This window comes from Mizuhopecten yessoensis, unplaced genomic scaffold (genome assembly GCF_002113885.1).
Source record: "Mizuhopecten yessoensis strain PY_sf001 unplaced genomic scaffold, ASM211388v2 scaffold8205, whole genome shotgun sequence".
Taxonomy (NCBI): domain Eukaryota; kingdom Metazoa; phylum Mollusca; class Bivalvia; order Pectinida; family Pectinidae; genus Mizuhopecten; species Mizuhopecten yessoensis.
The window spans coordinates 73,512-86,759 of NW_018407431.1; the positions used below are offsets into that span (position 1 = coordinate 73,512).

The 13,248-nt window shown below is 36.3% G+C and overlaps 1 protein-coding gene across 1 annotated transcript in view; it reads right to left on the reverse strand.

The window, feature by feature from the left end:
- Positions 1 to 13,248, reverse strand: part of LOC110455348 (cilia- and flagella-associated protein 251-like) — a 37,682-nt gene that overhangs the window by 15,651 nt on the left and 8,783 nt on the right. The window contains exons 12-20 of the mRNA XM_021505430.1: positions 11,221 to 11,280; positions 10,323 to 10,402; positions 9,929 to 10,068; positions 7,996 to 8,166; positions 7,216 to 7,359; positions 3,351 to 3,433; positions 2,660 to 2,801; positions 874 to 965; positions 423 to 551 (exon numbers count right to left, since the gene is read on the reverse strand). Coding sequence (XP_021361105.1) covers positions 423 to 551; positions 874 to 965; positions 2,660 to 2,801; positions 3,351 to 3,433; positions 7,216 to 7,359; positions 7,996 to 8,166; positions 9,929 to 10,068; positions 10,323 to 10,402; positions 11,221 to 11,280 — 1,041 coding nt within the window. The remainder of the gene's footprint in view (positions 1 to 422; positions 552 to 873; positions 966 to 2,659; positions 2,802 to 3,350; positions 3,434 to 7,215; positions 7,360 to 7,995; positions 8,167 to 9,928; positions 10,069 to 10,322; positions 10,403 to 11,220; positions 11,281 to 13,248) is intronic.

A 13,248-nucleotide genomic window follows, 5' to 3' on the forward strand; every position in this document is an offset into this window, starting at 1 on the left:
GTTTGATGTTTATGTAGCAGAACTAGACAGGGTTGATCACCAGAGACTCTGTACAGAATGCAGTTTTATGTGACATTTTCCTGTACCGTTTGGCACCTGCACCAAATATGCCCACAGAAGGTGGTATAGAGTCCTGTGTGTCTTCTGGAATGAAACTTTGTTGAAAGAGGGAGGAATGTAGCGGAAATAAACTGATTTGATTGCTAGTGGCCCAGTAGCTCAATTAGGTAGAGTGGCTGTCGAGAGTTTGGAGGTCATGGGTTTGAATGCTGTTCTGGCTGTTGCATTTTTTCCTTTTTGTGTTTTATTTGAATGAACATGACTGGCAGATGTGCAATGAGAGCCATTGCATTATGTGGGTTGCTTTTCAGCAAAATTATGTATAGCGTCAAGAAAACTACATCATTATTTTTAAGACTTACTTTCTGATCTGGGCGTAGTAAAAATAGTCCTCTAGCTCAGCAAACAGTTCCCCCTCTCTACCTCCTTCTAGGAGTCCATAGAATGGGACAAGGTCTTCACCCCCGAGGCTGGACTGGGCTTCTAATGCTCTGGAACAAGTAAAGGCACATTAGGGCATATACATATTGATATTTAAAAAAAAAGAATATCTGATGCTTTTTTAATGTGTGAGAGTGAGACCCAGCATCATATAAGTAGATCTAGTGTATTCAATACAACAACAGAGATAAATAGGAAAAATATTTAATGTATTCAGTTGAATTGTGGATATTAACTTTTTCAATTACATATTTTTTTTTACATGAAACAGAATTAAATAGATTTTTTCCCCAATTTTTCAAAATGTAAGGTTTATCTTGTAGTCACCAAAGGTGACATCTTATGATCCACATGTCAAATATGGAGCCTTACTTGAGGTTAATTTCCCACATGTGGACTGTAGAGTCTGTTCCTCCTGATGTGAAGATGTATTTCCCATCGTGACTGCACGCCATGTTTGCCACCTACAAATAGATTGTTAAAATGAAATCATCAGAAAATAAGAACAATAGGTTTGTTTATTACATTTATTGAAAAATGGAGTCAAATTCTATTGTCATCAATCTGATTAAATTCATGTTACATGGCTCCTTTAACTTCTTACTACGCCTGATCAGGCATAGTACGAAGTTAACGGAGCCATGTAACAGATGATTTTAATCAGATTATATTGTCATCAAATCACTACAGAAATATGAAATGATCACAGCCCTGATCTAACATGCCTTTTTACAACTAGTTTGATTTCTTCAATTTACAGATTTAAAGCCACTTGACATTTAAAATGTTTGAACAGCAAAATGATTTTAATTATATGGCATGGACATGAATTTAAATGAGAGGTTTGTTATAGAACAGACCACAGCGAGGCGGTCACTGTTCAACAGTGCCTTGTATGAGAGGAGTGTTATAGAACAGACCACAGCGAGGCCGTCACTGTTCAACAGTGCCTTGTATGAGAGGAGTGTTATAGAACAGACCACAGCGAGGCCGTCACTCTTCAACAGTGCCTTGTATGAGAGGTATGAGAGGCGGTCACTGTTCAACAGAGCCTTGGATGAGAGGTGTGTTATAGAACAGACCACAGCGAGGCTGTCACTGTTCAACAGTGCCTTGTATGAGAGGGGTGTTATAGAACAGACCACAGCGAGGCGGTCGATGTTCAACAGTGCCTTGTATGAGAGGTTTGTTATAGAACAGACCACAGCGAGGCCGTCACTCTTCAACAGTGCCTTGTATGAGAGGTATGAGAGGCGGTCAATGTTCAACAGTGCCTTGTATGAGAGGTTTGTTATAGAACAGACCACAGCGAGGCCGTCACTGTTCAACAGTGCCTTGTATGAGAGGTATGAGAGGCGGTCACTGTTCAACAGTGCCTTGTATGAGAGGTGTGTTATAGAACAGACCACAGCGAGGTGCTCACTGTTCAACAGTGCCTTGTATGAGAGGTTTGTTATAGAACAGACCACAACAAGGCGGTCACTGTTCAACAGTGCCTTGTATGAGAGGTTTGTTATAGAACAGACCACAGCGAGGCCGTCACTGTTCAACAGTGCCTTGTATTAGAGGTTTGTTATAGAACAGACCACAGCGAGGCGGTCGCTGTTCAACAGTGCCTTGTATGAGAGGTGTGTTCTAGAACAGACCACAGCGAGGCCGTCACTGTTCAACAGTGCCTTGTATTAGAGGTTTGTTATAGAACAGACCACAGCGAGGCGGTCGATGTTCAACTGTGCCTTGTTTATCTGGACTGGGTTGATCACTAATCATGAAATGGCTCAGTAGGTAAAGCGTCCGTCTAGAGTAAGAATTAAGGTATTAAGATGAAAACCCCAGTCTTACCGGCTTTAAGTTTTTTTCTGAGCTGTTACAAATCGCGACCAATCTTAATAACAAGTACCACATGCTTTTTGAGAACTTAGGAAACGGATACTCAAACCCAGGGCCTGTATTCATGAATACTGGCCCTGGTTGTTTATAGTGTAATTGTCAGGGACAAAGATTTGGAATATATGTAAAATACTTGTAAAAAAAATAAAAGTTAAAGGTATCCCATAATATTTGTCCTTTCCTGTTAAAAAAGTGCAATAGGCTAAGATAATGATACAGGAAGTTCGTAAAGAAACAAATAAAGAAATATGTACTATAATATAGGTACCTCTGCTGGATGTGCAATTAAAGCCATGGCGTTGTGTGGGTTGCCGTCCAGTGGTAAGATGTGTAGTCCCACCTTGTACTTCGTGATGTACGCTACGTAACGTTTGTCTCGCGCTGGATCCTTGGTGGGCAACACGCACAGCCTGTAACAAAACATTAACGCTGTAAAACTTCCATTCAAACGGTTTAACTTTAAGTATTTTTTTACACTACCAAGTAATTATACATACTTCCTATTAACAATTTAATCAATAAATAGAACAAAATATACTGTCATTGAGCTTGTATAAGGGAAACATGAATATTTGTCTCCCCAAGAGTAATTTGTCAATCATGTACCCCAAGTGAAATAATCTATTTATATACAGTAAAACATTATCAAAATGAATCCCAGAGAACATTCTAATTTACTTTGTTTTAAGGGTCATTTGCAATGTGTGTAAAACAAATTTCATTTGATACTTTAAAAATTTAAAAATATAGTTAATCAGTTTTCAAAGCACAAAGTTCTGTGCAGGACTTGTTAAAGAACTCAGTATTACACAGCACCCAGTACACACAGCACCCAGTACACAAAGTACCTTATTCAAAGACTGGTTTATAAAGAGTTTCATTTTAAAGAGCCTGAGGTTCACTTTAGTCAGGTTATAAAATATTCAACACATTACATTAAAGATTTTAATCCGACTTACTTTTGGATTGGGCTGCCATAGGTTGGACCCAGCAGTGTCTTCCTACACATTTTCGTCGTGGCATTGTAGAGCTTGAATTTAAACTGGTAAAAACATTGAAAAAAATGAATACAAGAAAAACTATTTTTTTTTCTGAAGTTTAATACTGAAAATTTAAGTGTACATTATATACCCGGTAAGTATGTTTCAAGAAAAATTAGCTTTGCATTTTTTTTTACCCAAAAATTTTTTTGGGGTAAATTTGGGAGTTTGATGCAAATATGAATCATCACAAGTTCATAAGACACAAAATTGTGAGACCAATTTTGTTATTCATTTCAATGTCTTATCTGTTTTTAGTTCTCTATTTGAATTATGCTCAGTCATGTAAATATATCAAAAAACAAAAACTTAAATTGGTGCAAAACTTTTTTTATATCACAAGAGAAACAAGGTATCACAAATGATATTAATCCCCTCGCATTCACACATTGTGACATCACAAGTGATACAAATCCCCTCTCATTCACACATTGTGACATATGTAAGAGGAAATGAAGTCGCTAGAGCGATGACAATGTTTTTTTTCTAAAAATAGTAACAGTGACCTTGAACTTCATCGTAGAAACCTGAAACAAGCACTTGTTCAAGGCATTGCCATACCAAACACTTGTATGAAGTTTCATGAGGATTCTATTGAGGAATGAAGTCACTAGAGCGCTGACAGAGTTTTTTCTAAAAATAGTAACAGTGACATTTCTAAACATTTTCTTCATGTTGGTAAGTATGGATTATTAAAAGTTCTTTTTTACACAACCAATGAAATTTTCTATTTGACGTTTCAATGACTAGTACAATATGTACACTGTCACCTTCATCAGACAAATGACCAGTGAAGTGTATGCACACAAAGCGTAGCTGAATTGAGTCATTTCGGTACATATATAACAAATATTGTACATACGTTTCCAGCGTAGCCGAAATCGACATTGATTTTATGGACAACTCGTACACATTTTACACCTTTGTGTGCATACGCTTCATTGGTCATTTGTCTGATGAAGGTGACAGTGTACATTTCGTACTAGTCATCGAAAAGAACTTTTAATAATAGTAACAGTAACCTTGACCTTCAACATAGAAACCTGAAATGCAAGATTACTCAAGGCCCTTGTCATACCAAACACTTGTATGAAGTTTCATGAAACTCTGTTGAGGGATGAAGTCACTAGAGCGATGACAAAGAGTGTCACATACGTACATAAGTGTGTAATCCTATATCCCCTCGAACTTTCGTTGCGAGGGGATAACAAGAGCCTCAGAGGGCCTGTATCGCTCACCTGGATATCTTAACAATTATGGCAAAATATTCTCCAAATGAGTTTCAAGGGAATATGTAGCATATCTGTATTAGATTTTTCATGCCCAGCAATTCTATGTATGGTTATGGGGTGGGGATCTTAACTGTTTCCAAACTGTGACTCAGAAACTAGGTCCCTAGGGTTGTGACCAGACCCCAGAATCAATTCTAATATCATGACTGCATTCGTCTCTTTTTGCCCATCATTTGTATTTATAGTTTTGGGGTGAGGATCTCAAACGTTTCTAAGTTATGACCAAGGAGTTAAATCTGCAAGGGTGGGGCAGACCCTGGGGTCAATTCTAATATCATGACTGCATTCGTATTTGTATGCCCAACAATTGTATATATAGTTTTCGGGTGGGGATCTAAACCATTTTGAAGTTATGACACAGGGATTAAGTCTCCATAGGTGGGGCAGACCCCAAGGCCATCCTGGAAGCATATGTGCATTCATCTCTTTATACTCAGCAATTGTATATAATATGGCTATAGGGTGGGGATCTCAACTGTTTCCAAGCTGTGACTAAGAAGCTAGGTCCCTAGGGGTTCAGTCAGACCCCAGGGTCTATTCTAATATCATGACTGCATTTGTCTCTTTTTGCCCAGCATTAGTATACATAATTTTGGGGTGGGGATCTCAACGGTTTTAAAGTTATGACCCAGGGACTATGTCTCTAAGGGTGGGGCTAGACCCTAGGGCCATCCTGGAAGCAAATGTGCATCCTTCTCTTTATTCTCAGCAATTGTATATATGGTTATACAGTGGGGATCTCAACCAAGTAATAAAAAAAATTGACCCCACTCCTTAGCACGGGGGGTCAGCCCCACCATTTGTATAATTTTGAATCCCTGCCTCCCATGAATGCTTTTGATCAAATATGATTGATATCCAGTGCATAGTTCTACAGAAGAAGTCGTTTATAGCAATAAAGCCAAATTGCCCCCTTTTGGCCCCACCCCTCAGCCCACCATTTGTACAATTTTGAATCCCCACTACCTAGGGATGCTTCCAGTCCAATATGGTTGATATCCACCACTTAGTTCCAGAGAAGAAGTCGCTTTAAGCAATATAGCCAAATTGCCCCCTTTTGGCCCCGCTCCTCAGCCCCCTGGGGGGGCAGCCCCACCAATTGTACAATTTTGAATCCCCACCACCTAGGGATGCTTCCAGTCAAATTTAGTTAAATTCCAATCAGTGGTTAAGAAGAAGAAGTCTTTTAAAGCAATTTTTGATGTACAGACGACGGACGCCACGGTATGGCATAAGCTCACCTTGGTCTTTCGGACCAGGTGAGCTAATTATTGAAGCTAATAGGAACTACTGGTATATTCCACTGGCCTTCTGTACTCCACCCAGCAATGTTAGATGACACAAACTTTTCCTACATCCTCACTTAATTATATAGAGGTCAGTGATTTGTTATACTGAATCAGCGCTACTATTTTTAGAAACAGAATGTCCTAAAACTGTCTACCAGATGATGTTGATGTTCTTACCTTCAAGCAATCTTGTTTAATAATTAAAACATCATATGTTTTTTATATTGTATACTTCGTCTCGGTCAATATCACTTTCTGAGGTCCATTAACTCATTCACCCCTGAAACTTCATAATGAACTATTCCACCCTTTGAATTGGAAGGGTTCAAATGTGTCTTTAGGGGTGAATGAGTTAACCACATATTCACCTCAACAAAAGTCAAATACTGATAATAGATAAATATCTATACAACAGAATACCACTCGTCAGGTCTACTTTTATCACTCTCGGGGAATCCAAATGAGTTGATGGATGTATCCCTCGGTAAGTCCAGGCCTGATATAAGCCCATCCATTTCTATTGTCATTTAGAAGAAATACCAACAAATGTCAATTGAATGTACTTTTAATAAGCCCCATCAATATTTTAATATTGAAGTTTAGTAGAAATTGCCAACAAACATTTCACATTGTCCTGTAAGAAGTCAATCTATATGAATCCCAGGTCAGTAGAAATGCCCAGTTTCCTGTAATAACCTTACACTCTACTTCGAGTTAGGAATTTTCTTAAAAATTGTAACTATGACCTTGACCATGAACTTTATACTTCGTTCCTGAAATATGCATCATTCGTAAATGAATGTTATGGATTGAAGTCACTGAATTTGTTGACAAATTTCTGTTAATGATAAAATGGCCGAGACACCCCTTAAACTTGTACTGGATCTATGCATAAAGTTTTATCAAAAGAAGATGGAAAAGCGATGACTGTGAAACGTAAGATGGGACATGACTTGACACGATGTCATGGAACACGAAGCAACTGGATATAACGGGATAGGAGAGACAGATAACACTCTAATGGTTCTTCCCAATAAAATGGCAGGGGCATTAAAACCATAAAAAAAGAGTATCTGGATTTTTTTCTAGAATGACTCAGGAAAAGTGATAAAATGAGGAAAACTAGACAAGTGAAATAGTAAGCAAGTGTCACTTCAATGAATTCAAAGGAAAAAAAGAAAATCTTAATTCAAATAAACAAACCTGATCATTGGCTGTTACTATGAAATGCTCTTTTGTGATTGGTGGATACCAGGCCATGCATTGTGGGACAGCACTCTGCTCTATCCTATCAGTGCTTGAGATGCGAATGTCATCTTGTTCACTGTTTTCAAGGTCATACTCCACCTGCAAAGAAATTTACAGTCAGATATATATATAAATATATATTTTTTATCATAATCAATTTCCTTTCATGAAATATCCCCTGCACTGCTTTCACACCATTTTTCATTTTTATTATGCGAGATATACCTGGGTCAGACTTTTCTTATAACTCAAAAAGGAGAGAAGATGAGAAACTGAAATAGATTGTAAATATATATTCATATAGAAACAAACAATTGATTAACACTTGTTTCCAGATTTGAAAAGCTCAAAAAATGAATTAAAAAAAAAAAAAATGCTCAAACAACTATGTACTTTTGTAAACAAAATTGGTGATTCTGTCCCTGTCTGAACACCAGATTTCTCTCATTTCTATTTGATACAGATTTGAATTGAAATATGAATTTGTAAAAACCATAATGAACATGGTTATTGTACGATTGCTTACATCAAAGCCCCATTTGTTTACTCTGGCCTGGAATTTCTCAGGAAAAGTAAAATGACCAATTTTCTTTGGTCACCTGTGGTTTTTATAAACATGTTTAAATCTCTATTTCAAATTCTAGATTTGCAGACAGCAACCTGGAAACACACAACAGTCAACTGCTTTCAGAACTATTTTTTTTTATTTTTTATTTTTATGTGAGCTAAGATTACCAGAACTCTGTCCATGCCGAGTGAAAGTAGACGGGGCTGATCAGTGTCCAGATGAACACCAAACATAATGTCCTTAATAGGCTTGTAGTGGGCACGGTACCGACCAAGGTACATGTAAGGCTCCTCATCACCTCTTTGTCGCTTGAATAACGTCATCGTGAACTCTGCATCCTATTGAAGAAAACAAGTTTTTGAAATAAAAAAATAATATATAAACACTTAAACTATCTAAGATTAGCTTGAAAATGGATAAGAATAGATTGCATGTTTTCTATTTTGATAAAGCTTCTTAATAATTTTCATATATATTGTAAAATGTTGTATTTTTTAAAGATAATATTTATCATTAGGAAAAGATTTTTTTTATATTATTGAATGAATCATTTTATGCAAATAAAATAGTTTGCAAATTAATGCTGAATAATTAATTCAACTTTTTGAGATGAAAACAAGGAAAACTTAAATCATGTAAATTTCAGATCAGTAAACCTGTCTAATATGACACCTGTTGGGTGCAAACTTGGACAAAATAGACAGATGTCAGAATATACATGTATTGTATGGTAGCTTTCACTAGAAATGTGGTTACAGTTTTATTTTGGATTAGAAATAACGTCTGAAAACTCAGGTTTTTGATTAGGTAGGTTTTATTGTAAAGATGGAAAAATTTAGCTGTAAATACTGGCCGTAACACCACAAATATTGATCATGTACAAACTTAATATTCTAGTGGTTTTTTTTAACTCCATCAAATTAATGTTGATTAAAGTCTTTCCATTAAGAAAAGGGCATTTAACATTCATATGAACTTTTGATTTTGAACTCAAGACAACAATAAACTAGAGAAACTGTGTACAAGCTCATACAGATAGAACCACTGCTTCATTTTATCTACGTACTCAAAGTTTGTTTGCAGGGGGTATAACGCCCAAATCACAAATCTCTTCCTTCATGCACATCTACTATATGATATACTATCACTGTGCCAAGTAACAAACAACTCCAACAAACAGGTAAGGAGGAGTTGTGCTTACAAGGTTTCTGGAGCAGAGGTTAAAGTTTCAAGAGCCATAACTCTGGGAAAGATTAATAAAATCTATTACCTGTAACTGAGTGAGATTCTGTAACATAGTCCCAACCGAGGTGTAAGCCAGGGTTGGGATGTTACAGAATCTCAGCCCGAGACTGAGATAACCCAATTTTGCTCAGTTAATAGATTTTTTTTCTCGCCCATTTTAATTCCAAAAAAACTATTCAGTTTTGCTAAAGACTACAAGTATCCCGTCCGGGGCCTCAACGTAATATTGCCTCTACACTTCTAAAGCTGCATTTGAAAGTTTCCGCATGAAAATGTAGTCTGTCCTTACAAAGAAAACGTATTTCACAGTGTAGACTATATTTTATCTACAACATCAGATATCTAACTACATTATGTACATCAAAACAATACATATAACGACAAAACAGCATATGTATAATGCAGATTGGCAATTTCGAGTCATTAATGCGCAGATGAATACGTCACTGTGTAAAAATTCCACGAAAATGTCACGTAAAGGTACAAGACGGATCGGATGAGATAGAAAAATTTAGCATAGAGTATGACGTAGAATATCTCTGTCTGAGGTGCAAGAAATTTGAATCACAAATTTCTTTCTTCACGCAAATCTACATATGACGTACTTTGACTGTGCTTAGTTACAAAAAGTTGCACTTACAAGGTTTCTGGTACAGAATAAAAGTTTCAAGGGCCATAACTCTAGCAAAAATACTAGAATTGTAAGTTCCAACAAATGGTTTGGAAGGAGTTGCACTTATCAGGTTCAAGTACAGACGGACAGATGGAATGACAGGGTGATTCCTATCTACCACTTTGTTTGCAGGGGGTATAAAAGTGTCAAACTTCAAGACAGTTTAAGATAACATCACTCACAGCAGTGGCAATGAACTTGGAATCATGGGAGAATGCAATATGGGTGATAGCATCTCGTGCGTATCGGAACGGTTCAGCAACTTCATCTTTCAAGGTAATGGAATCCAATATCCTTACTGAACCATTCACAAAACCAACAGCTGAATAAAAAAAGAAAAAATTATAACTATGAAAAAAACAAAAAAAGAAAATATAATTTTTTCACAATGTAATGACTTTAAGTTGATTGACTTAATGACTAAATACATATCAGAGAAAAAGAAATAAAGCAATGCGGTAAATCATTTTGAATTGATATAATTTTTATTATTTCATTCATCTTTTCAAATTACGGCTTACGTACATTATTAATGAACCAAAATCATAGATTTTTTTTGTCAATGAATAGACTTACCAATGTAAGCTCCTTTGGGATCGTAAGAGCAGCAGCGAATCAGATTTCCTTTTTCAAACATTCTGGTGACCATAACTTGTCTACAATTAAATTTCATAGCATAAATTTGTCAAATAGTCAAAGTTGTTATTTCAAAGAGAATGTAACCATGACACACTTTGAGTTCAATGAAAATGTTGATGAATTGAAAAACAATTAGTAAGCCGCACTGTGATTATCTGTGATATTCAAGTTTAAATTAAGTTCACTGAGGTGAAAAAAGGAAGATTTTCAAACTTTCAATAATGTACAAGCAATTAAAAATTTAATATGTTTCATAACATATAAATCCTGTTTAATTTGTTCTTTGTTGTTCTGAAATATTGTTTCAAGTCTGAAGTTCATATATTACAGAGCTTTAAATATTTGTTTACGGAGAGAAAGAGTGTCAACCTCTGTATGGTCCCTTAAATAAATATGAATATTCTGACACTAGCAAAACCTGCTAAACTTAAATATTGATAAATACAATTAAGTTAACATTGATAATTTATTGTTTGGGAAAATTAGCTCATTACTACACTGCTAAGCATATAATATTTACCACAAAGTTTTGTAAGCATACGGCCCCAAAGATCACAGCTAGGACAGATGTGAAGGGAAGAATTAGATTACTTCCCTTGTCCGCCATAGAGGCCAATGGTACATCGTACAAGGGGCATACAAACAAAGTTATCTACTTAGCTTTGTAGTATTGAGTGACTTTTTCCTTATGTCTTTCCAGATAAATGAGTCAATTTTATGAATATTAATTAATTTAACCCTTTCATCACTTTATACCATAATAGCCTTATCCAAATCAATGCAGGGAAGAGTTGATTAAAGTTACATAGGGTTGAAAGGGTAAAGATGAACTTACTTCTTTTCATAATCCCATATCTTCAGAAGACCTGAGTAACTCCCAATCACAATGTAGGGTCTGGAAAAAAGGAAATTTATATTTATCACAATATAAATAAAGCAAAACACGAACGCTAGTATAATCGCCCATCTAGGGGCTCTTCAGGCGATTTAAATTTATTTGTGACGTCCTAAATTGAGTACACATACTTAAGACGTCAAAAATAATGACGTCATAAACAAAGTACACAAAATGCGGACGTCTAGAAATTGCGACGTCTTAAAAAGATTACATGAATGTACTTGCATTAAATGCGTCAATGAAATATATGGAAAAAGAAACGGAGCATATTACAAATGCACAAATGAATACATTGTTCAATAGTAAAAGTTAAAAACATCTGATAGTAAAAATGAATTTCAAAGCACAATACTTAGTTCATCCGAACATATTAAACATACAGAATTTGTAAATTTAAAATTTACAAGAGGTGCTTGAAATTTCCTGCGTTCAAGCCCGGTTTTAGAATTTCAATAAACATGTTCTCTTTTAACTCTCTTGCAATAGTATCTGATGTGTTCATTTGGTAAATTGGTAAAACTAAAACCTGATCATTTGAACACTGATGAAAATGTTTGTTAACTAATAAATTTCGTAAGCTATCAGTTTTGGTTTGTTGACGTGAATGGGGAATTACAATATATAGAGATATATATAGAGATATCTTTAATTGAAACACAGACTATTTGCTTTCCCTATCTATAGATAAATCTGTACCTTAAAGTATATAAAAGCAGTGAAATACATTACTTATAATAACTCATCCACCTGAGAACACCTGTACTCGCTACTGTCCTGCATTAACCTATCTACATCTTCAAATTTAGAAAAATATTGAGATAAACCAAAATGAAAATGTATTGTCCAGGACAGTAAGAGCAATAGCTTCTGTACTGAATGTTATATAGAATAGCTGATTAACACAATAAAAATAGAATAAATTAGTACTTGTTATGCCTTACGTTTTCCTTCCAATCAACGATAAAATCCATCAATCATTATATATAGTCATTGTCAGTCAAAACTGTTTCAAATGGTTATGAGGGGATATAACTCTCCTGGATGAAGCAAATGGTTCAACAGAGAAAGAAATAACTCTTCTCCTTCAATTGGTGATATTGGGAGTTGGAAGAAATCTAGGGATATAGGTAAAGTGAGTGTCAGGTGAGGTAATAAGGACTGTCTGTGATTGTTTATAATAGAGAAGTAACAGGGGAGGTAACTTACAGTCTGGGATGAGCTGTATGTCAGGGGAGGTAATAGGGACTGTCTGTGATAGTTTGAAATAAAGAAGTGACAGGGAAGAGGAAGTAACAGGGGGAGTAACTTACAATCTGGGATGAGCTGGATGTCAGGGGAGTGAATAGGGACTTTCTGTGATTGTTTGTAATAAAGAAGTGACAGGGAAGAGGAAGTAACAGGGGGAGTAACTTACAATCTGGGATGAGCTGTATGTCAGGGGAGGTAATAGGGACTGGCTGTGATTGTTTGTAATAAGGAAGTGACAGGGAAGAGGACGTAACAGGGGGGGTAAGTTACAATCTGGGATGAGATGTATGTCAGGGGAGGTAATAGGGACTGTCTGTGATTGTAATAGAGAAGTGACAGATACTAGGAAGTAACAGGGAAGGTAACTTTCAGACTGGGATGAGCTGTATGACAGGGGAGGTAATAGGGACTGTCTGTGATTGTTTGTAATAGAGTAGTAACAGAGGAGGTAACTTTCAGTCTGGGATGAGCTGTATGACAGGGGAGGAAATAGGGACTGTCTGTGATTGTTTGTAATAAAGAAGTGACAGGGAAGAGGAAGTAACGGAGGAGGTAACTTACAGTCTGGGATGAGCTGTATGTCAGGGGCGGTAATAGGGACTGTCTGTGATTATGTGTAATAGAGTAGTAACAGAGGAGGTAACTTACAGTCTGGGATGAGCTGTATGTCAGGGGAGGTAATAGGGACTGTCTGTGATTATGTGTAATAGAGTAGTA